General features: G+C 41.4%; 1 protein-coding gene across 3 annotated transcripts; it reads right to left on the reverse strand.

The window, feature by feature from the left end:
- Positions 1 to 632: 632 nt before the first annotated feature.
- Positions 633 to 19,074, reverse strand: LOC148885285 (transportin-2-like). 3 transcript variants are annotated; one of them, XM_089019575.1, is made up of 26 exons: positions 18,985 to 19,074; positions 18,073 to 18,155; positions 17,588 to 17,687; positions 16,432 to 16,507; positions 16,189 to 16,338; positions 15,888 to 15,994; positions 14,562 to 14,695; positions 13,486 to 13,567; positions 13,279 to 13,401; positions 12,436 to 12,554; positions 12,276 to 12,336; positions 12,005 to 12,176; positions 11,681 to 11,833; positions 10,495 to 10,720; positions 10,094 to 10,265; positions 9,252 to 9,338; positions 9,019 to 9,126; positions 8,780 to 8,938; positions 8,577 to 8,664; positions 8,383 to 8,481; positions 7,930 to 8,025; positions 7,754 to 7,829; positions 6,703 to 6,802; positions 6,554 to 6,628; positions 5,350 to 5,486; positions 633 to 2,952 (listed from the first exon to the last, which is right to left on the reverse strand). In XM_089019575.1, the coding sequence occupies exons 3-25, from the start codon at positions 17,684 to 17,686 to the stop codon at positions 5,379 to 5,381; spliced, it is 2,670 nt and encodes an 889-aa protein (XP_088875701.1). In that variant the 5' UTR covers position 17,687; positions 18,073 to 18,155; positions 18,985 to 19,074; the 3' UTR covers positions 633 to 2,952; positions 5,350 to 5,378. The 3 variants fall into 3 exon arrangements, with proteins under 3 accessions (XP_088875701.1, XP_088875700.1, XP_088875702.1); XM_089019574.1 differs by lacking the exon at positions 633 to 2,952 and adding an exon at positions 4,054 to 4,193; XM_089019576.1 differs by lacking the exons at positions 633 to 2,952; positions 18,073 to 18,155 and adding an exon at positions 4,054 to 4,193 and having other exon boundaries at positions 18,985 to 19,053.
- Positions 19,075 to 19,267: the final 193 nt, after the last annotated feature.

Genomic DNA, 19,267 nt, shown 5'->3' on the forward strand with positions numbered 1-19,267 from the left:
TTGGTTCTCAGACAGTAAGGTGAAGTGTGTATCCCAAAAATAATTTCCAATTGGAAACAATTAAAATGGGAATAATCCGTTCTCACGTCCCCATAAACCATAATTTTCTAAGACTTAAAACTACACAAAATATACCTTATTTTATAGTTGTATTAAGTTCATCCTGTCTACTTGATATCTAATTTAAAAGATTATTTTCTTTGTGTATTTTAGGTGTTCAATTACCTGACATGTTTCGGCGTATACTTCCGCCTTCGTCAGGGTGTCCCTCTGATTCTGATTCCGGGCCGCGTATGCAAATTGCCAAACGAATGTTCGTTTGGAAATTCGGCACGGCAGCCAATCAGAAGCCTGTTTCGTGCTTCGGACTATATGTGACTGTAAAGTGTACTTGAGAGTTTTGAAAGGCGCTTAGAAAGAAGAGTCCATGTGGCTTGTAGCTTTTGCTTTTTTGAATCAAACAAACGTTTGATTTGAAAAAAAAATATTTTCTTTTTTATTTTTCCTTTTGAAAGACATTTTGAAAGTTGTACGCCACAGGCAGACGCTATTTCAAACACTGATATTAGTGATGTAAGACAGGGAGAAAATGCTCAACTAAAGTTAGGTGCATAATAATTTGGAACACAGTGTCATAGAAAACTTTTATTTTCCCCATTTGATAAATTTAAAAATGAGTACATCAGCAAACATTCCACCTGCACCACAGTTTAACAAAAAAAGAGAGGTGAAACTCGCCAGCCTTGATATCATATTTAATCAGTTATGATTTGTCTTCCCTAAGGTATGCGCCAAGCCCAGACTCCTTCAGTCAACCACAACATCAAATTTGATGTAATTAAATGGTCCATAATAAAACGAATACTTCTTTAAACGAAAAGAATAAAAAGAAAAAAACTTTTAAAGTCCAAAAAAAATTTGTGCAGAAAGCACAAAAAACGAAATAAATAAAACATCACAAGCATGAAAATAATACAAAAAAAATAAAATAAACAAAAATAACTTCATGTGTCACAATATGCAAAGACCACCTCTTGCCTCAATTCTCGCTTATCAAACAAGTATTGCCATCAGTGAGCATTCTTGAGTGTTTTAGCAGCTTTAAATGAGCCAATGCAATCGTGCTATAAAAATACATACCCAAAACATTAGATTTAAAAAAAATAACAAAATAAATTCATAACGCTAACCTAATACTCTGGGACACAATGTCGATGCAGTTACATTTTCCTTTACCATGGTCACTCCCATCAGAAGCTTGATCTGATTTTAACTGGCAGGCAAATGTTATTTATTGGCAAGGGCAACCAACACCCATTTTTTTTTTCACCCCTTCCTCAACTATACCCGGCACATAACCTTAGGGTCGGGCTGGTGCAAAATAAACATGTAAGCAATAGTCGCGTACACACACACCTTTAGAGCGGAACACCCATAGGCTAAAAGCCATACATACACACTTCCAAATACAATTGTCCACTGTGGACAATGGCTAGAAGACAAAACTGGATAAAGATCCCTCAATCCAGCTATCCAGTGTCGTCGGGTAGAACTATTGGGATCAGTGTATTTCCTGGCATCAAGATACACAGTGCCAACAGGTGGAATAACATGTAATGCTGTCAAGAATCACAAATTGGATCAAAAGCTGGAACAGTAGCCCATTACTCCAGCAGGAACGTTATATTGCCATCAACAAAGCTCTTAAGCGAGACACCCCCCCCCCCCCAAAAAAATAAGGGACACATTACAAAAATGTCTAAAAAGGACTAACACTTAATTGGGAAAGCATGCAAGGTTTATGACATCTTGGAATGACTGCCATTTGCCTCAAAACTTAAAGGACAACCGACACCTCCGGACAAGTTGTGTCCATAATTTGTAAAATTGCTTCAAATGACTTCGACTGAGCGTATTTTACAAAGATTCCACCGCACATAGCTATATTTTACGTTTTAAGACTGCCGCTGAATATTCCGGAAGTCTTGTTTTCGAGTTGGTGACAATCCCCTAAGTGACGTCACGGAGGGAACGCCCCTGACTGAGAGAGGAATGCATTTTGGGTACTTTGGTTGGTCTGAAAACATCGTGTTGAGGGTGAAATTAGAAGGAAAACACCTAAACTATTTGATACTAGTTGACACAAATTCCCAGCAGACAAATCAGCCCATTTCCAACGGAGCTTGGGCGCCATTATGTGCATTTTTTGGGACGCTACATTGGAGTCCTAGCGGCTCGAATTGATCCGGAAGGACTTCTTTAATCGATTGCAAACATCTATGCTTTCCTCTTCAGAACTATTTGAATCATATTCATAACTCTACGAATCTGAAGCCCTTGTTTTGATTTTAGAGCAAGGCAGGCCGTCGTAGCGTGACATCACGAACGAGGGGGCGGGACCTTGTGAAACTCGGGGTCATTTTTAAGTAGTTTTGGGACACTTTAAGTCATTTTTATTGGTGTTTTGCATTTGAGTAAAATATCAGCCTGTGTGTTTGGGGTATTTTAGATGCTATAAAACGTTTTTCTGATGTCAGTTAGGAAACAAAAAAATGGTGTCGGTTGTCCTTTAAGGGGGGAGGGGGGCACAAAAAGAAAAGCGCAAGGTTAAAGAGCTGCACTGGGATGTAAAATACTGAAAGTCTCTCTTCTTCAATCATTATTTTAGGACAAGCTAAATTCTTACTATGTTAAGAGGCCTTTTGTATTACCTAAAATTGTCATCATTATTAAAATGACTAACAATCCAGACAGTCCTATAATCCCTTATCTGAAATATCCCCCTCAAAAAAAAAAAAAAAAACAATACATACTTTAAAATTCTATCATTCTTAGAAAAGAAACAAAAAAAGTGCATTTATATCAGTACGAACCTAGTTATTCTTGACGGCTTAGCTCTCATTATGTCCCGTTTTGAAAGTTCTTGAGAAATTAAGAAGCAGCAGATGGGATCTGTAACATGCCAACAAACAGTATTTCAGCTTTATACGTTTCCCATTTAACCCCATTATTGGTTAATCGACGCAACCTTTCAACAATCAAGGATGCCGACCAACGTAATGGAGGGAAGGGGCGTGATTGGCTACACAATAATGGCAGCATCCCAATTATTGATGATATTAATTCAACATGCACCACGATAGACCAAATCAGATGGTAACTCAGCATAAAATGTACAGATGACAGGAAGGAAAGACCCTAGTATATGCACATTGAAGGGTTTCGGCAATATATTCCCGTAAAAAGGTGCAAATATACTGATGCACGTTTCCTGCATTATTACATAAAAGCATGTTTTGTTTAGCCTCTGGCAAAAGCGAGAGGTGACTCGTAATAGTAAAATGGCGCTAGCCCGTTTTAACACACTGATGTATGCGCGTCAATGTACTGTGCAGCGAGAGATTTGGGAGTATGGCACCCTATGCTGGTTCTGATAATTCCGTTTTAGTGTACCTAGAAGACCCCCCCCCCCCCATCAATGGTATTCTGATATAATTAACTCATTCACTGCCATTCCCGAATTTATTCGGGAATTGAAACGCATGACGTGGAGCGCCATTCCCGATTTTGTTCGGGTTTTCTTGATCAAGTTCCGGTCAGACCTCCTGGCAATGTTTTTCCATCCCACGAGGAGGCAGCATTTGTCTTGTGTACAGCTACCCCCACTTCAAGCTCAGATAACTCCAGACCCATATCGCTCAGGAATTAACTTTTTTTTTCTGATGAAAGAAGATGTAGTCCTAAAACTCAATATTCTGCGGGTCCTGGAATTTGAGCAAAAAAAAAAAAAAAAAGACAAACCCTGTCACTAAAGTGAACACATTTGTGCACATGACCTAGCAGTGAATGAGTTAAGGAGGCGGGGCAGTGGGTTCCAAGTGGGCCCCACCCCCTTTTTTATTTTACCACCAACCAACTTTGAATCCCTGTGGTGCTATTGGTGAAAGTCAGTTTTGAGCATGTTGGATTTTGTTGCGAGGTGTGAAATCCAAGAGGTATGTGTATATCCCTAAGTTTACCCTCCCTCCTCCCACCCACCCTCCCTCCCTCACAGAGACACAGGGCACAAGAAAAGGTGGAAGAGGGGACCCCTCTGCCATGTGAAGGCCCGTCACGTTGTCTCCAGATCGTCCCTTCCCTGCTATGCTGGGCAGCGCAATGAGTCCCCCCTGGTAACCCCTCCCTAAGTTAACCTGGAGAAGAGATAAAAGGAAGAAAGAAAAATGCACTGAAGAATTTGAAACGGCTGCAAAACTGCCATTGGTCTGTGTAAGCTCTCAGTCGTAACAGGAGTGGTCCATCGATGAGAAGGGTTCTTCAGCCGTCATCTGTACTTCATTGAAGGTGTCGGACGTTTCCCTTCTTATCCAAGAGGCTTCATCAGCGAACTAACAATTTTTGCTGGTAATTTTAGACCTATATATATCCCTACTATCCAGACGGGGCGGTGCCAGACTCTGCTATGATTGGTCCCTGCTCTCAGGTTGGGGGGAGCAGAGGACTACTCCCTGCAGCTACAATGATTACTTCTATAGTCCTGACGGATTACTTCTATTGTCTTGCCTGAGTGTGGGGTCTACGACTGGCCTGATAGCCACCATTCGCTCAGATTTTAACCTCACAATGAGGTTAAAATCTTAGCGAAAGAAAATCGATGGTTTGAAAGGGGAGTAAAACAAGCTATTTTCATAAAAAAGCAAAACCCTTCACTAAATCGCCATGGTGGGGTGAGGTTCAATTTGGATCGTTCCTACAAATGACTTCTTAGGCAACATAGGCTTAGTTATGCTGATGAGGTGATAGCAGATCAAATGGGGCAATCAGGCCAGTCGTAGACCCCATACTGGACAGTAGGGATTAATATATACAGTAAAGTCTCGTTATATCGATATTCAAGGGAGTCCGAAAAAATATCGATATAACCGGGACTATCGATATACCCGACCCTGTTTGCATGTAATTTTCTCCGTGCGTGCATAGAAATAGTATCGATATAACCGGGACTATCGATATATCCGATATCGATATAACGAGACTTTACTGTATATGTATATATGGCCAAAACTACCAGCAAAAGATTTTAGTTCGCTGACGCTTGAAGCCTCTTGGATAAGAAGCAAAACGTCCGACACCTTCAAAGTACAGATGACGGCTGAAGAACCCTTCTCATCGAAAAAAAACTGCCATTGGTTCAGGGTGCACCTACAACGTGACGTCATAACATTTCTGGATCAGAAATCATGGAACAAAATGTTTCATTTTTCTTTTTTCAATGAGCTGGGTTTGTCATCATCTCCAGAAAGGTAACGTTTAGACAGTGCAAAGGGGAAACAATTTTGGCAAACATACCAAACAGTTCAGCATCCAGTGTGGACTTGTTAGACGCCGTAGCACGCCGACAGACGCTCCTTCAACAAGGGAGGGAACTGCTCGGAAAACTGCTGCCAGTTCTCTTGACCGACCTGGTCTTTGAAGCCATGCAGGATCTAAGACAAAATTTCAAGAAGAAGGTCAAAGTTTGGACTTCCTTATCAACGACGAGCTCAAATTGTAAGACTTTTTTTCCCGGTTAGCTTTACCGCAACTTGTCAGATTATAAAGTCATCCGCACAGTGTGTCAGATTTCGAATGTCTTAGAAGTGATCATCACAGCACGACGAGCCAACCTGAGACACTTGGAAATACAGTGATACCCTGGCTTACGAACTTAATTGGTCCCCAGACAGAGTGTGGAAGGTGAAAAGTGTGTATCCCCAAAATTAATTTCCCATAGGAAACCATTAAAATGAGAATAATCCGTTCCCAGGTCCCCATAAAACATAATTTTATACTTTCTAAGCCTTAAAACTACACAAAATATACCTTATTTTACGTATAATAAATGTGCTACGGTATTATAATTAAAGAAATACACTATACTGTATAACAAAGTCGTTTTATTTACCTTCGTGGTGGTCATTAATGGCTTGTTGGAATGGAGAGGCCGGTTTCATCAGCATTAAACACTTGAGGAACGTAGCCTTTTTTTCTGATTTTACCTTGTTCCTCATCAATTGTGTTCTGTTTAGCTGGGTTGATAGATTTCTGTATTAGGTGTATAGATGGCTTGTGCGGGTTATTTGTGGAGCCTGATTGATGGGAGTTTTAACCTTGCAGTCTATACTCAGCCTTTGAACTATCAAAGTTGAAACGAGTCAAAATTTCACTGTTTTCTATCCATTTTCTCACTCTCTCTCTGTCGTCTGCCTGTCTCTTTAATGTTTAACCCCTCCCCTCACTGCTGCGTTCTTGATCAATCACGTGGCTTTAACAGAAGACTGGGGGCGGGGAATAGAGGACCAAAACAAGCCGGCTGCCATTTTCTTGTTAGGAGAACGGACTCGTTCGCGAACGACGCATCACTCATTGTGGCAGCTCCGTGTGTATCCCAAAAAATAGTTTGTATGCCAAGGTAAAATCTTCATAACTTTAACGTTCGTAAACCGAAAAGTTCATAAGCCAAGGGGTTCGTAAACCGAGGTATCACTGTATTGAAATAAACAATGTCGCGTACCTTATAAAACATATCCCTCAGGTCATCTTTTGGGTTGACCCAGGATGCCACCGCATCACAAAAGAAAATGAAGTCCTGAACAGGAAATAGTTGGTGAGGTTAATCTAGGAAAGTTTTACACCACTGAAATGGGGATCGAATCAGCTCACCTGCACAACACCGGCTGGATTCACCCCAATCATCACACAGATACCACGGAAAGCCGAATCCTTCTCTTCGTTATCTCTGATATTCCTAAGCGACGTGCACCTGGGAAAACAAATATAAATCACATTAATTATGACAGGAGGGGATTTCAAAATCATTGCACATGAAAGACATGGTTGTGGAAGACAACTGGTTAAAATAGGAGGGAACTGAAACTATATACTGTACAATTATCGCTATAATTTCCGTCTGTTTGCCGTGCATGTACATTATGCAGGGATGCATTTGGGAATTTAAAAAAGGGGTCCCCCATTGTGCCTGAAAAAGGGGCCAAATTCTAAAATTGATGGGGCCCGATTTAACTATATTGCCGAAGTATACAAAACTGATGGAAATAAACCCATTTGACTAAAAACTATTTTTTAATATACAGTAAAGTCTCGTTATATCGATATTCAAGGGAGTCCGAAAAATATCGATATTATCGATATATCCGATGTTTGCATGTACTCCATGCGTGCATAGGTTAGTAATATCACTATCGTCATATCGATATAACGAGACTTTACTGTATCAACAATTTTAATTCAAGTCAAATAATTTATTCCTACATAAAATAAACATTTTCTATTTTATTTAGTTATACTACACAATCAACCCTGTGCTATTTTGATCCTCGACTGTTTTACAGAGAAGAGAAAGAGAACAGATTTAGCACAATATTTCTTAAGAGTGTCTACTTAAACTTCTTTTTGCTTTGAAGATTTCCAATATGCTCTGAAATCATTCCCATTATCCACTAAATTCGAATCGTGAACAGCAGTTTGCTGCAATGAATTGTCACTACGCTCCGCATCCCTGCATTATGCACAAAAATACAAAAAGAGAAAAAAAAAGCCCTTAACCTTATAATTGGAAATAAGTGGCTGATATTGCAGTTTGTTTTTGGCACGAGGAGGTGCGCTTGAGTAGATCTGAATTCCAATTTGGAATGAGTCAACACACAACACTGAATATTTCATGAAACGGAAACAATTTGTGATCGTGACTCACCATGGCCTAATAAAATGTTGAAGCTGTGGCGCCACTTCCTGAGGACAGACATAACCCAGTCTGCCTATTGTAATGGCTGCACATGAAGTACAAAAAAATTCAGAATTCAGAAAAACATTGCTTTTAAAATAAAGAAATACAAATCGTTTGAGGTAGTTAACGATTAATGCGCATACCCGTGTTTTCCAACAAGGTCTTTGGTGTGTTGGGTCTATTGATGATCTCCACCAGCTGTGGCAAAACCACTCCAACGTAAAGTTGCATTTCTGCACCTAAGAAACGACATACGCCACATGAACAATCCTTAACTTGCCTCTGTACAAATTTGTGCGAGGGAATTTAATCATGGAGTTGGTCAAACTAATGAGCAGAGGACACAGTGATCAATGAGTAACCAAGTGGGTATAAGTTGCGCATATGCGCAAGTGGTTCAAGTTGACTTCCAAAGGCTGATACTTCAGAGGTGATCTCAGCGCTAATCGCATTGCAATATCTGAATCAGAAAATTTAGGAACAGAATGTTTCATTTGTTCGTCAATGAGCTGGGATTTTCATCATGTTCAGATATTGTATGCAGTACGCAGGGAGGCAAACATGGGGTTGGGTCAACTTGTTGCTTATCTACTCACCCATTTGGATGGCAATTTCTCCAATGGCCCAGGTGGCGTTGTTACACACCGAAATAAACTCCGGGTTCAGATTCAGGCCGAGGATGGGCATAAACTCAGCTGGAAAAAAAAATACCCACAAAAATTTGTTTGAATACACATACAGATAGACGAGGGCGGGGGTCATTCATTCTGACAAAAAAAAAAAAACTCACCGATGCAAGGCTTAACATGCAAGAAGCAGACCTTTGTTAAATCCCCCAAAAGAGCAAAGGAGCTTTGCCTCACTTCCGGCATCGTATCCTGTAACACATCCGCACATCTTTATCAGATCCCCCTTTTTAAAAGCGCTGCGAATCCAATTGGAGCATCTCTTAGCCAAACAGCCAACACAAAAGAAGCAAACACTTGCCCGGACCTGCATGCACTGGAAAAGCAGCGTCATGATATTGGACCGGGCGACCAGTTGCTCCACGTGACTTCCCAAACCCTCAGCCAGGCCACTGAGCAAATCGAGGGCCACGATCATGAAATCTTTATCAGGAGCCTCGTACTGGTCCGGATGCTGGTTGTACATCTGAAAAGGTTGCGATTCAGTATTGGAAAAGATTGCGATTAAGAAGTACACACAAAATGGGAGATATATGACTTCCTCACCATAGCCTGAGCTAAAGTCTTCTGGACAAGAGTTACACAGCGTTGGTAGACAGGTTCACAGTAGGGCAGAAAGCCACTCTGCAGTGCAGTGGCGACTGAAGACAAACACTGGGAGGCAAAGAGTGACACGTTACTGGATCGTTTTGTTTTTTTTTACAGGAGACACTGCAGTAGAAACATTTCATGGCCAACCCTAAAATCAAAAATGGCAATTTATTTGTCTTAAAAGTTACCTCCAAAAGAGGAAAAAGATCTTTGTCCTCGTCCTTGAGCTCATTCCACTTGGAAATAAGAGGGGGCATCAGCTTTTGAATATATTCCTAAGAAAACACAAGCGCAAAGCACCCAAATGAAAATATCAGCTGGATTATAGACAAACGCTCCCCCACTTTACGAACGAGATGTTCCGAGCGGTCGTTCGTAAGTTGAATTGGGTCGTAAGTTGCTTCAGCGCTATACTTTGAATGCAATGTATGTTTAGGTCTGATACAAGTATGTCCAAGGTTAATCCAGACGCTCCCCACGTTACAAACGAGTGACGTAAAACACAGACACTCTAACAGTTGTAAAATAAAATCTCACCTACTGTAGTATGACAACATATATCCTCGGGTCTTCAGTAAGCCATTACGGCACGCAATTGCTGAATTACGTGGCAGCAGTCATTACTTTTGGTTATGCATCGCGTCCTCCTGCAGCGTTAACTGGTAAGCTGGATTTCGTCCCCGCCCACATACTCTACGCAGCCAATCGTCAGCGAGCTCGGCAGATCGAGGCCTGAACTCTGTTTCTTCAGCCGTTATCTGTACCTCTTTGAAGATGTCAGATGTTTCGCTCCTCATCCGAAAAGCTTCCGTCAGCTAACTCAATTTGTGCTGGTACGCAGCCTATCGCAAGCGAGCACAGCCAGGAAAAAGGCACGCGATACAAAATCTAACCCACAGCATCTCTGTCTGAACATTTTTCGACGTACCCGTAAAAATGTTCGTATGTAACGCTTTTCGGAACTCGAATGTTCGTATTTTGGGGAGTGTCTGGAGGTCCGAAACAAAAAAAAGAGTGATAAAGTACTTACAGGCTGATTAAGATGATGGCCCACCGAGTCGGCAAGCGTTCCGATGGCATCGTAGAGGATCAGGAGATTCTTGTGCTGGTACTTTCCAAAGGCGAGAACCAGCGTGTCCAAAATGAAGCTTAAATATGGGACAAGCTCTGTGCATGCCTCCTCTTCTAAGGTGGCAAATGCGCTATGGTGAAAACAAAGATGGAGGAGGACAACAACAACAACAACATGACTAATCTATTCTATGCCACATAAATAAATGACTACCAGTCAACAAATGATTTGATAAAAAAAAAAAGACGTGGATCAGAACAAAATATGGGAACAACATGTATCATTGTTATTCAATGAGCTGGGAGAGTCATCGTTTCCACTTGAGGAAAAGACCCTAAAGGGGGGCGGGGGGTGCTGACCTGCAGGCAGCTTCTTGAACCCTCTTGTTTGTATCCAGGATGCAATTCAGAAGCTCGGTCATGAGGGGCTTGAGGTAGGAATCGGGGGGCTGGGAGACAACCCAATGTGCGTAACGGCTCAGGGTCCAGCAGGCGATGGAGCGCACCAGGGCCTTCTTGTCGCAGAGACACTGGATAAGGTGGGGGATGAGCTCCGGCAGGTAGGGAACCATACCCTGCATGCAGCCTGGGGCACAAACAACATCGTTAAGTTTCACGGATTTGAAGATCGGCGGCAATGGAAGATCGTCGGGTTTTAGTAGTGTCTGAAACTCATGATAAAAAGTTACCGGACAGCAGGGTAGACAACACTGAAAAATTGCCTGCCCGGCCATAAAGTTGCCTGCCCCGTTTTTTCACAACTGGAAACACAATTAAGACAACTAATCGCAAAAAAAAAAAAAAATCTTATTGTTGTAAGGTACAGTAAAGTCTCGTTATATCGATATCGGATATATCGATAGTCCCGGTTATATCGATACTATTTCTATGCACGCACGGAGAAAATTACATGCAAACAGGGTCGGATATATCGATAGTCTCGGTTATATCGATATTTTTTCGGACTCCCTTGAATATCGATATAACGAGACTTTACTGTATTTAGGATTTTTTTAAGGGTGTACCTACAACAAATGCTCCCTTGCTTAATTTATGGTAAATATCCCTTGCTGCTAATTTTGCTCCAATTGTCGTTTACACGGTTTGCCACACAAGCCACGTAAACTCCTCTTTCCACAATGCTTTTAATAATAATACGTTCATTTCTAAGCACCTTTCAAAACTTTCAAAGAGACTGTACAGTCACAGGATAATGTACTTTTATGTTTTGTTAGCTTATTTTGAATCTTTCTTCTGGGGCTACTTCGGAAAATGAGATGCAAATGCATGACCTGAGAACGCTCGGGAAAGTCCGGAAGCACGAAGAGGGCTTCTGATTGGCTGCCGTGGCGCGTATGCAAATTGCCAAACAAACCAAACAAACATTTCGAAATCAGAATAATTTATTCAGATTTCGAAATCTTCGTTCAAACATTTGCTTTCTTGAGTAAAGCAAACGTTTGATTAAAAAAAATAAATCTTGCCCGACGTAAAAGTTGCACGCCCCGGGAGTCCGGGCAAACGTTATTTCAGACACTGGTTTTACCTTCGGCAATGGCGCCTAGTACGAGGATGCCGGATTCCTTGACGACCCAGTCGGAATGGAAGAGCAAAGCTTTCAGGAGTGGCAGCAGGTGGGGCAGCAGCTCATCGCGAAACACGTTGGCAAGTACGTCCAGCGCTGCCGCCGAACACTTTCCTGTGGATCGAAATCGGTTGAGTGTCAAGGTTTATCTATCGTAATCCAATCTAAACCATGGACAGTCATGCAATCAGAGCCACTTTTCCTCTCATACCCTTTGTGATTCAAAGCAGTTTGAGATGGAAAAAAAAAAAGAAAGAGAAGAAAGAAAAATGTACTGCCACTCACTCAAATTCCAGTCAGACAGCGCGTCGTCGTCATCATCGTCGTCGTCTTCAATGTCCTCACTGTCCCCGGCCTCTAAACCTTCATGTTGCAAGGTGACTGTACGAGACTTGTGGAAACGTGGCTTGATGTCCTGGTCGCTGTCCGGTACAGCCTCGTCTTCCTCCACATCCCCCTTGGTCAGAGCATATGTGCAATTGAGACATCATCCTAATCATACTTTGGGTTTAATTATGTCGGCTGCTACAACAATTTACATTAGAAAATGACTCACCTTCAATAGTATGATATCGATCTCTGAATACTTCATCCCATTGACCAAGATAGGGATCAGTCTTTTTTAGGAAGATGAAGTGGGGAGAGAAAAAAATTGTTATAAAAATAGTCTTTTTTTTGACAAAAGGAGAACGTTACAATAACTGTTTGCTACTCACTGCACCAGGTGTCCTGACAGCATATCCTTGCAGATGGGCTGCTCTGCCAGAGTCAACCAAAATTCGCAGGCTTCCAGAGCGACATTTTCATCTGGGTCTTGTGTCCGCTGCAGTATGTACTACGGGAGGATTTACAAAAACATGTTGGGAGACTGAATGTGCATTTTTAACACGGTTCTGCGCGCAGAGATGCAGCAATTCTGGATCAGAACTTTAGGAACTTAAGGTATCATTGTGAATCAATGAGCTGGGTTTGTCATCATATCCAGTTGAAATAGAAAGCGTTCAGCGTTGAAGGTGGAAAAATTAAGATAGTCCAAAACGACAGACGCTCCCCACCTGACGAACGAGATACGTTGCGAGCGGTCGTTCGTAAGTTGAATTTGTTTGTAAGTTGCTTCAGTGCCATTATTGTGGTTGTATTTTATTTATTATAGTACTTGTGCTTGTCTGTGACTGTAAAGTGTCCTTGAAAGCTTTGAAAGGCGCTTAAAATATAATGTATTATGACCATTATTATTTTGTATGGAATGTATGTTGAAGTCAAACACTGAACAAGGACGTATAAAACACAGATGTTCTAACAGTCGTAAAATAAATTCACACCGACTGTAGTACGACGACATATATCCTTGGGTCTTCAGTAAGCCTGCTGGCACGTAATTCAGTAATTAAGTGCCAGCAGCCATTATTTTTTGTTATGCATCGTGTCCTCCTGGGGTGTCAACTGGCAATAGGGAATCGGCCAATCGGAAGCAAGCTCAGCGGATCGGGACCGCAACTCGAATGTTCCTAAGTTGAGGAGCGTCTATCATTTTTCAAACGAGCTGTGATTCCCTTTACCTGGATGATGCTGTGCATGTGAGGGATAAGACGATCGATGCGGACCTCCAGAAGCATAACCAGAGCTCGGCAAACATTCTTTCTGACTTCGGAGTCCTCATCTGCTGCCAGCACAAAGAGGCTCTAAAAAAAGGCGACAGTACATTTTAGAAAACCAACATCAAGTAAAAACTAGCTCGGATTTCCTTTAGAGGGAAAAACGCCAACCTCTATGAAGGTGTCAATGTTGTTCATTAGGGCCTGTGCTCTGCCAATGATGAACTGGTTCACACAGGCTATGGCATGGGACCTGCATGGACCACACAAGTTAAATGACAACGGACGCCATTTTTTTGTTTCCTAACTGACATCAGAAAAACGTTTTATAGCATCTAAAATGCCCAAAACACACAGGCTGATATTTTTAGTCAAATGCAAAACACCAATAAAAAAATGAATTAGTGTACCAAAACTAGCACAAAATGAGCTTGAAAACTGGGCAGATTCAGAAACTCTCGCCCCCTAGTTTGTGACGTCACTATTGGTCACACACTGCCTTGCTCCAGAATCAAAACAATGGCTTCAGAGAGTTCAGATTGGGAGAAGACGCTTTCTTGTTACTCATCCAGTTATGAATATGATTCAAATAGTTCTGAAGAGGAAAGCATAAATGTTTGCAATCGATTAAAGAAGTCCTTCCGGATCAATTCGAGCCGCCTGGACTCCAATGTAGCGTCCCAGAAAATACACAAGATGGCGCACAAGCTGTGTTGGAAATGGCTGATTTGTCTGCTGGGAATTTGTGTCAACTCGTATCAAATAGTCGTCTTGGTGCAACACACGATTCACCATCGCGTTATTTATGTGGTCCCCTCCTAATTTCGCCATCAACACGGATCAACACGAAGTTTTCAGACCAAACAAAGTACCCAGAATGCATTGCTTTCTCCGTCAGGGGCGTTCCCTCCGTGACGTCACGTAGGGCATCAAGACAAGACTTCCTGAATATTTAGCGCTAGTCTTAAAACGTAAAATATAGCTATATGCGGTGGAATCTTTGTAAAATGCGCTCAAGTTATCATATTTTAAAGTTTTATGGTTAGTTGGCCGTCGAACATAAGGCCCACAATGGAAGCACAGAAAACATGGGGTCAATCTGAGGTGAACAGACAGTGCCTGTTAAACTGTCCTCTTCATGTCCGAGGCCAGATTTCCTGGCCTTGGACTAATTTAGGACTTGGTAAACTCCTTAACAGGAAGAGGTCAGTAAATAAGAGTAAATACCCTTCCTGTTATGTAAGTACCTAATTTTAGGATTGCAGTGTTTGAAGAACTGAAGGAATTTGGGTATCATGATATCGAGCGGTCTGTTCAAAGCGTCGCTGTCCAGCAGTTCCGACGAGTCCTCGCAGATCTTCTGCAATGCTCCAAACGAGCCCTGAGACACGGACACACACAGAGAGACTGTCAAATCAAACGCAAACATACACAGAGACAGAGGAGAGAATGAAGTTGCGTGAGAAAATAAGATGGCATAGCAGCAAAAAAATATATTGAATTAACCCTTGTCTTATGTTAAGGGGTCATTTTGACCCATTGCCATTTGTGTGTTGACTGCAACGCTGGATTAGCTTTCCTTTTTCTTTCTTCAAAACAGTTCTAAAATATCCCAATGGGATATAAAATATGTTGCGTCTCTTTTCAAGTATGTTTATAACATCTCACAAACAGGTTATTGCTGAAGTCACCTATTTAACAGTTTTGTGTAGATTTTTACATACGGGTAAAAATGACCCGCAACATAATTAATGTGAGAACGCGTATGATAAATAATGTGGGTTTTTTTCTTCAACATAATGAGGGTTAAGCGCCTTTCAAAACTCTCAAGGTCACTTTACAGTCACTGGATCAGTTTGTCTGTGGGTGAGCAGCGGCAGCCACACGCGCCAGCGTTCACTCAACCCGGAATAACTCAAAATAGATAGAAAGCTAGCTAGATAGCCAATAGACAGCCAGCCAGCTAACGAGATAGTGATTTAAATATTACCCGTAGATTAAAAAAGGGAGACTTGAGAACGGGCTCACCTGTTCAGGTTCATAATTGAAACAAACATTGAGCCGCTGTTGTAGTTTTGAGATTCATTTTAACTCATTCACTGCCAATCATGAATGCATTCAGGAATTGAAAATATGGCGGAGAGCGCTATTCCCGATTTTTTTCCGGTTTTGTTTATTAATGCTTGGGTGATGATACCGCGCTGGCCATGGCCTTTGGCAGTGTTTTATTCCTTCCACAAGGGGGCAGCACTTCTTTCTTTCCCATGTTAGCGCTTTGTTCCAGCATCAGCTGTTAAAGCGCTATATAAACCAATATGTATGTATGACTGTGTGTTTTTGACAGACGCCCTCATTTCAAGCACATATAAGTCCAGACCCATATCATTTAAGAATTAACTCTTTTCCTGATGAAAGAGAGAGTCTAAGGTTTCTTATGCTGCTACGTTGAATCTTTATGTGGTCCTAAAACTCAATATTCGGGTGACAATGACAAAAGCCCTGGCACCGGAGTGGACACATTCATGCACATCGTCTGGCAGTGAATAATAAGGTCAAGTAAGAATGCGATGTACCTCGCATGTATTGTAGTCCTCCGAGTTGAGCAAGTTGCAGAGCTGAGGCAGGAGCTCCGGCCATGCCTGCAGCTCTCCCTTGGAGGAAATAGTCGTTATCAGGATGCCTACGAGACATAGAATAAGACTTTAATGAGAGACGGACGGGTGAGTGCATTGGTGGTGGGTTGGCGACATTTCTGGATCAGACAGTATGAGTACAAAAACCTTCACTGGCAGTCAGATGATTAATGAATATGCATCACCTCCAAAAACTTCAAACGGCAAATAGCGTGATTAATTGAGGGTTATCGACACTCACCGATGGTGGCACGGATGAGGGGTGAGGGGTCGCCGATGTTGTTGACACATTCCTTCTTGATGAAATCGGCCACGGTTGGCGGGAAGTTCTGGTAATGGGCCTTGACGTTGTTTTTCAAAATCAGACCGCTGAGAGAGCGAGTCGGCTCATCTGTAAAGTAAGACGTAGGGGTTATAGATTTAAACTATTTGATTAATGAGTTTATCAGAATATCAAAAAAATGTCATCTCTTGACTTGCTTACCTTCAGTTTTAAGTCTCGTGAGGACAAATATGAGATAGTTGTTGAAGTCGGGAAATTGGTTCAGTTGTTCAAGTTTCTTTAGGAGTAGTTAAAGATAATGCCATCATGACCAACATCGCATAAAAATATTTGATCATTATAAAATGACACGATCCAAACCATGAGTCGGGAATCTTTTTGATAAAAGTAAAATATTTAGAAATGTTTTTCAGTGAGAGCCACAAGATGCGAGCACACACACACACACACGGCCACTTTTCAACAAAATGTCAATGTTTTATTTAAAATAAAAATAAAGGCAAGACTAATAAAGGCAAATCCAATCCAATCCAAAATAACTTTGTGATAGTACTCAGCGTTAACACGAATGGTTTTCCGTTCCACATGATTGGTAAAAATCCAGCCAAACGATCGGAATGAAAATCAACTTGCCGGGTCCATACGCGAAGTTACTGCTAGCTAGCCTGCACACAGCTCATTAGCTTCCACACTTGATAAGCAACATACAGTAAAGTCTGGTTATATCGATAGTACTGCTTATTACGATACTATTTCTATGAACTCAAGGAGAAAATTACATGCCCGCAGGATCGGATATATTGATAGTCCGGTTATATCGATATTTTTCCGACTCCTGAGAATATCGATATAACGAATATATCGAATTAACTGTACTTCTCACAGAAGTATATTGATGCTAACGTGAACATGGGGCTCGTTAAAATCGAAGGTATTGTGTTTCATTGCACATTAGAATCAGAACATTTTCTCTCCACAAAGGCGAATCCTCCGGTGCATTCAAGCTGAAGTGAACTTTATTTTTACTCGTCGGGCTCATTTAAAGGGTCGTTTACCAATTTCAACTGACGGCCAGTATCATCCAATCAAAATTGCGCTTTCCGCCAACTGCAGCCCGAACAGAAAATACATATAAAAAAAGCTAGAATATGTATTTAGGTTTATCGGCGAGCCGTATGCAATCATCAAGAGCCATAGGTTCCCGACCCCTAATCCAAACAGAGATGTCCATCACCATCATACAGATTGTCCAACATACAAACAACCAGTATGTAGTGGCATTAATCGAACAAATACTCCCCCCTACCCTAAACAGTGAGATTTTTTTTCTTCGAGAGTCATGACAAAGTCAGGATACTTGTTGGACGGCTCTTTGTGTTACTGTGTCTGGTGATTGAGAGTCCTTTAGTAACTGGAGGACCTGCTGGAGCCCCTGCTCATCTGGCTGCCACTCCATCCTGTGCAAATGCATTTATTAATTTGGCATCATAAAATACACATGGGGGGTAGTGAATGAGTCTTTAATTATAATACCATAGCGCATTTATGATACATAAAACAAGGTATATTTTGTGTAGTTCTAAGGCTTAGAAAATTAGAAAGTAGAAAAGTATGTTTTATGGGGACGTGGGAACTCATTCTCATTTTAATGGTTTTCTATGGGAAATAATTTTTTGGGATTCACACTTTTCGCCTTCCACACTGTCTGGGAACCAATTAAGTTAGTAAACCAAGGTATACTCTTGTATTCCACTTAGGTACCCTTTACAGACTGTAGTTTTAATTATGTACAAAACTTGCATCTGTAATACGTTTGCCACTGTCCTTGTTTTAAACACGTACCTGTTCTTCGCCTGAAGTACAGAGGGCGAGGCTTTGGACACCCCTGGTTATATTTATGGCTATAAATCCGCTTTGGGAAGAGGCTTGAGGCCCAAAAGGAGCACATAAAAAAAGAAAAACACTGGCGGTTAAAATCTATGACCCGGGCTTAATCCTTCAAATTAATCCTACCACAACCCCCGCGCACCATCCGTTAAAATGTTGAAATATAATCTAGGAATACAGTTACCGAAAGGCCAATTTAAATAGGAAGGCTTCAAATGATTACTGGTAGGTTTGGGGTTAAAAGCCTTGCCTGGTGACCCCGCTTTGTAATGATTTTGGTTGAGAGACGGCGAGGCTAAAAGTCAGCTAACTTTAGCAATTTAGCAGGACCGCCGTGTGCAGGTTTGACTGTTACCAAAAAAGATCAGTTACATCAATAAAACAGCACCGACCATTCAATTTACACGACAATAACAATAAAATATTACGTCGATTATTTGTTCCGATTCACGTTTCAATAACGATATGCAGAGCAGATTACGCTAAAAGAAATCGTCCTTCTAGTTCGGGCCTAGTCAAATGGAAAGTTTCAAAGCATCGTGTTCACGGGCGACGGGCAAGGAAAAAAAAACCAATTACAACACGAACCCGAACAAGGAAGCACAGCCCAATTAATGTTAGCATATCCACAACTCGAATCGGATTAGCAATCGCAATCAAAGTGATCTCAGCTAATAATCGTTGAAAACTTGTTGAACACGTTGCGCAAGATGGTGCTAGTGCTAATGCTACTCTGTGAGCTACTGCTAAAAAAAGGAAAAAACGCAAACTTCTACCAAAACGAATGCACTTCTTACAAACGAGGTACAACAGACATCATAATGTTAGTAAAATGCTATTCAAACCTTACGTCAATATTGTACGTACAATAACGAGTTTTTGTTGATTTATTAACGCTGGGCCGCTCTTCCACCGTCCCTCGTAGCGGTTCTCGTTCAAATGGACACTGACTTAAACTGACTCATGGCGGCTTCCGTTGTGGTAAATTCCTTTTCTCGCGAGATTACCCCACTGCCATTGGTTCGCAGTATTCACGTTATTACAATACACGTCATATTCATCAAGTATACATCGGCTGTTGTCCAATTTCAAGTTTTGTATGTCATCACTGATAGTCATTATGCGTTACATATATAGTATATGATTAAAA

The sequence above is a fragment of the Hippocampus bargibanti genome, linkage group LG17, assembly GCF_051943395.1.
Source record: "Hippocampus bargibanti isolate YZ-2025 linkage group LG17, ASM5194339v1, whole genome shotgun sequence".
NCBI lineage: Eukaryota > Metazoa > Chordata > Actinopteri > Syngnathiformes > Syngnathidae > Hippocampus > Hippocampus bargibanti.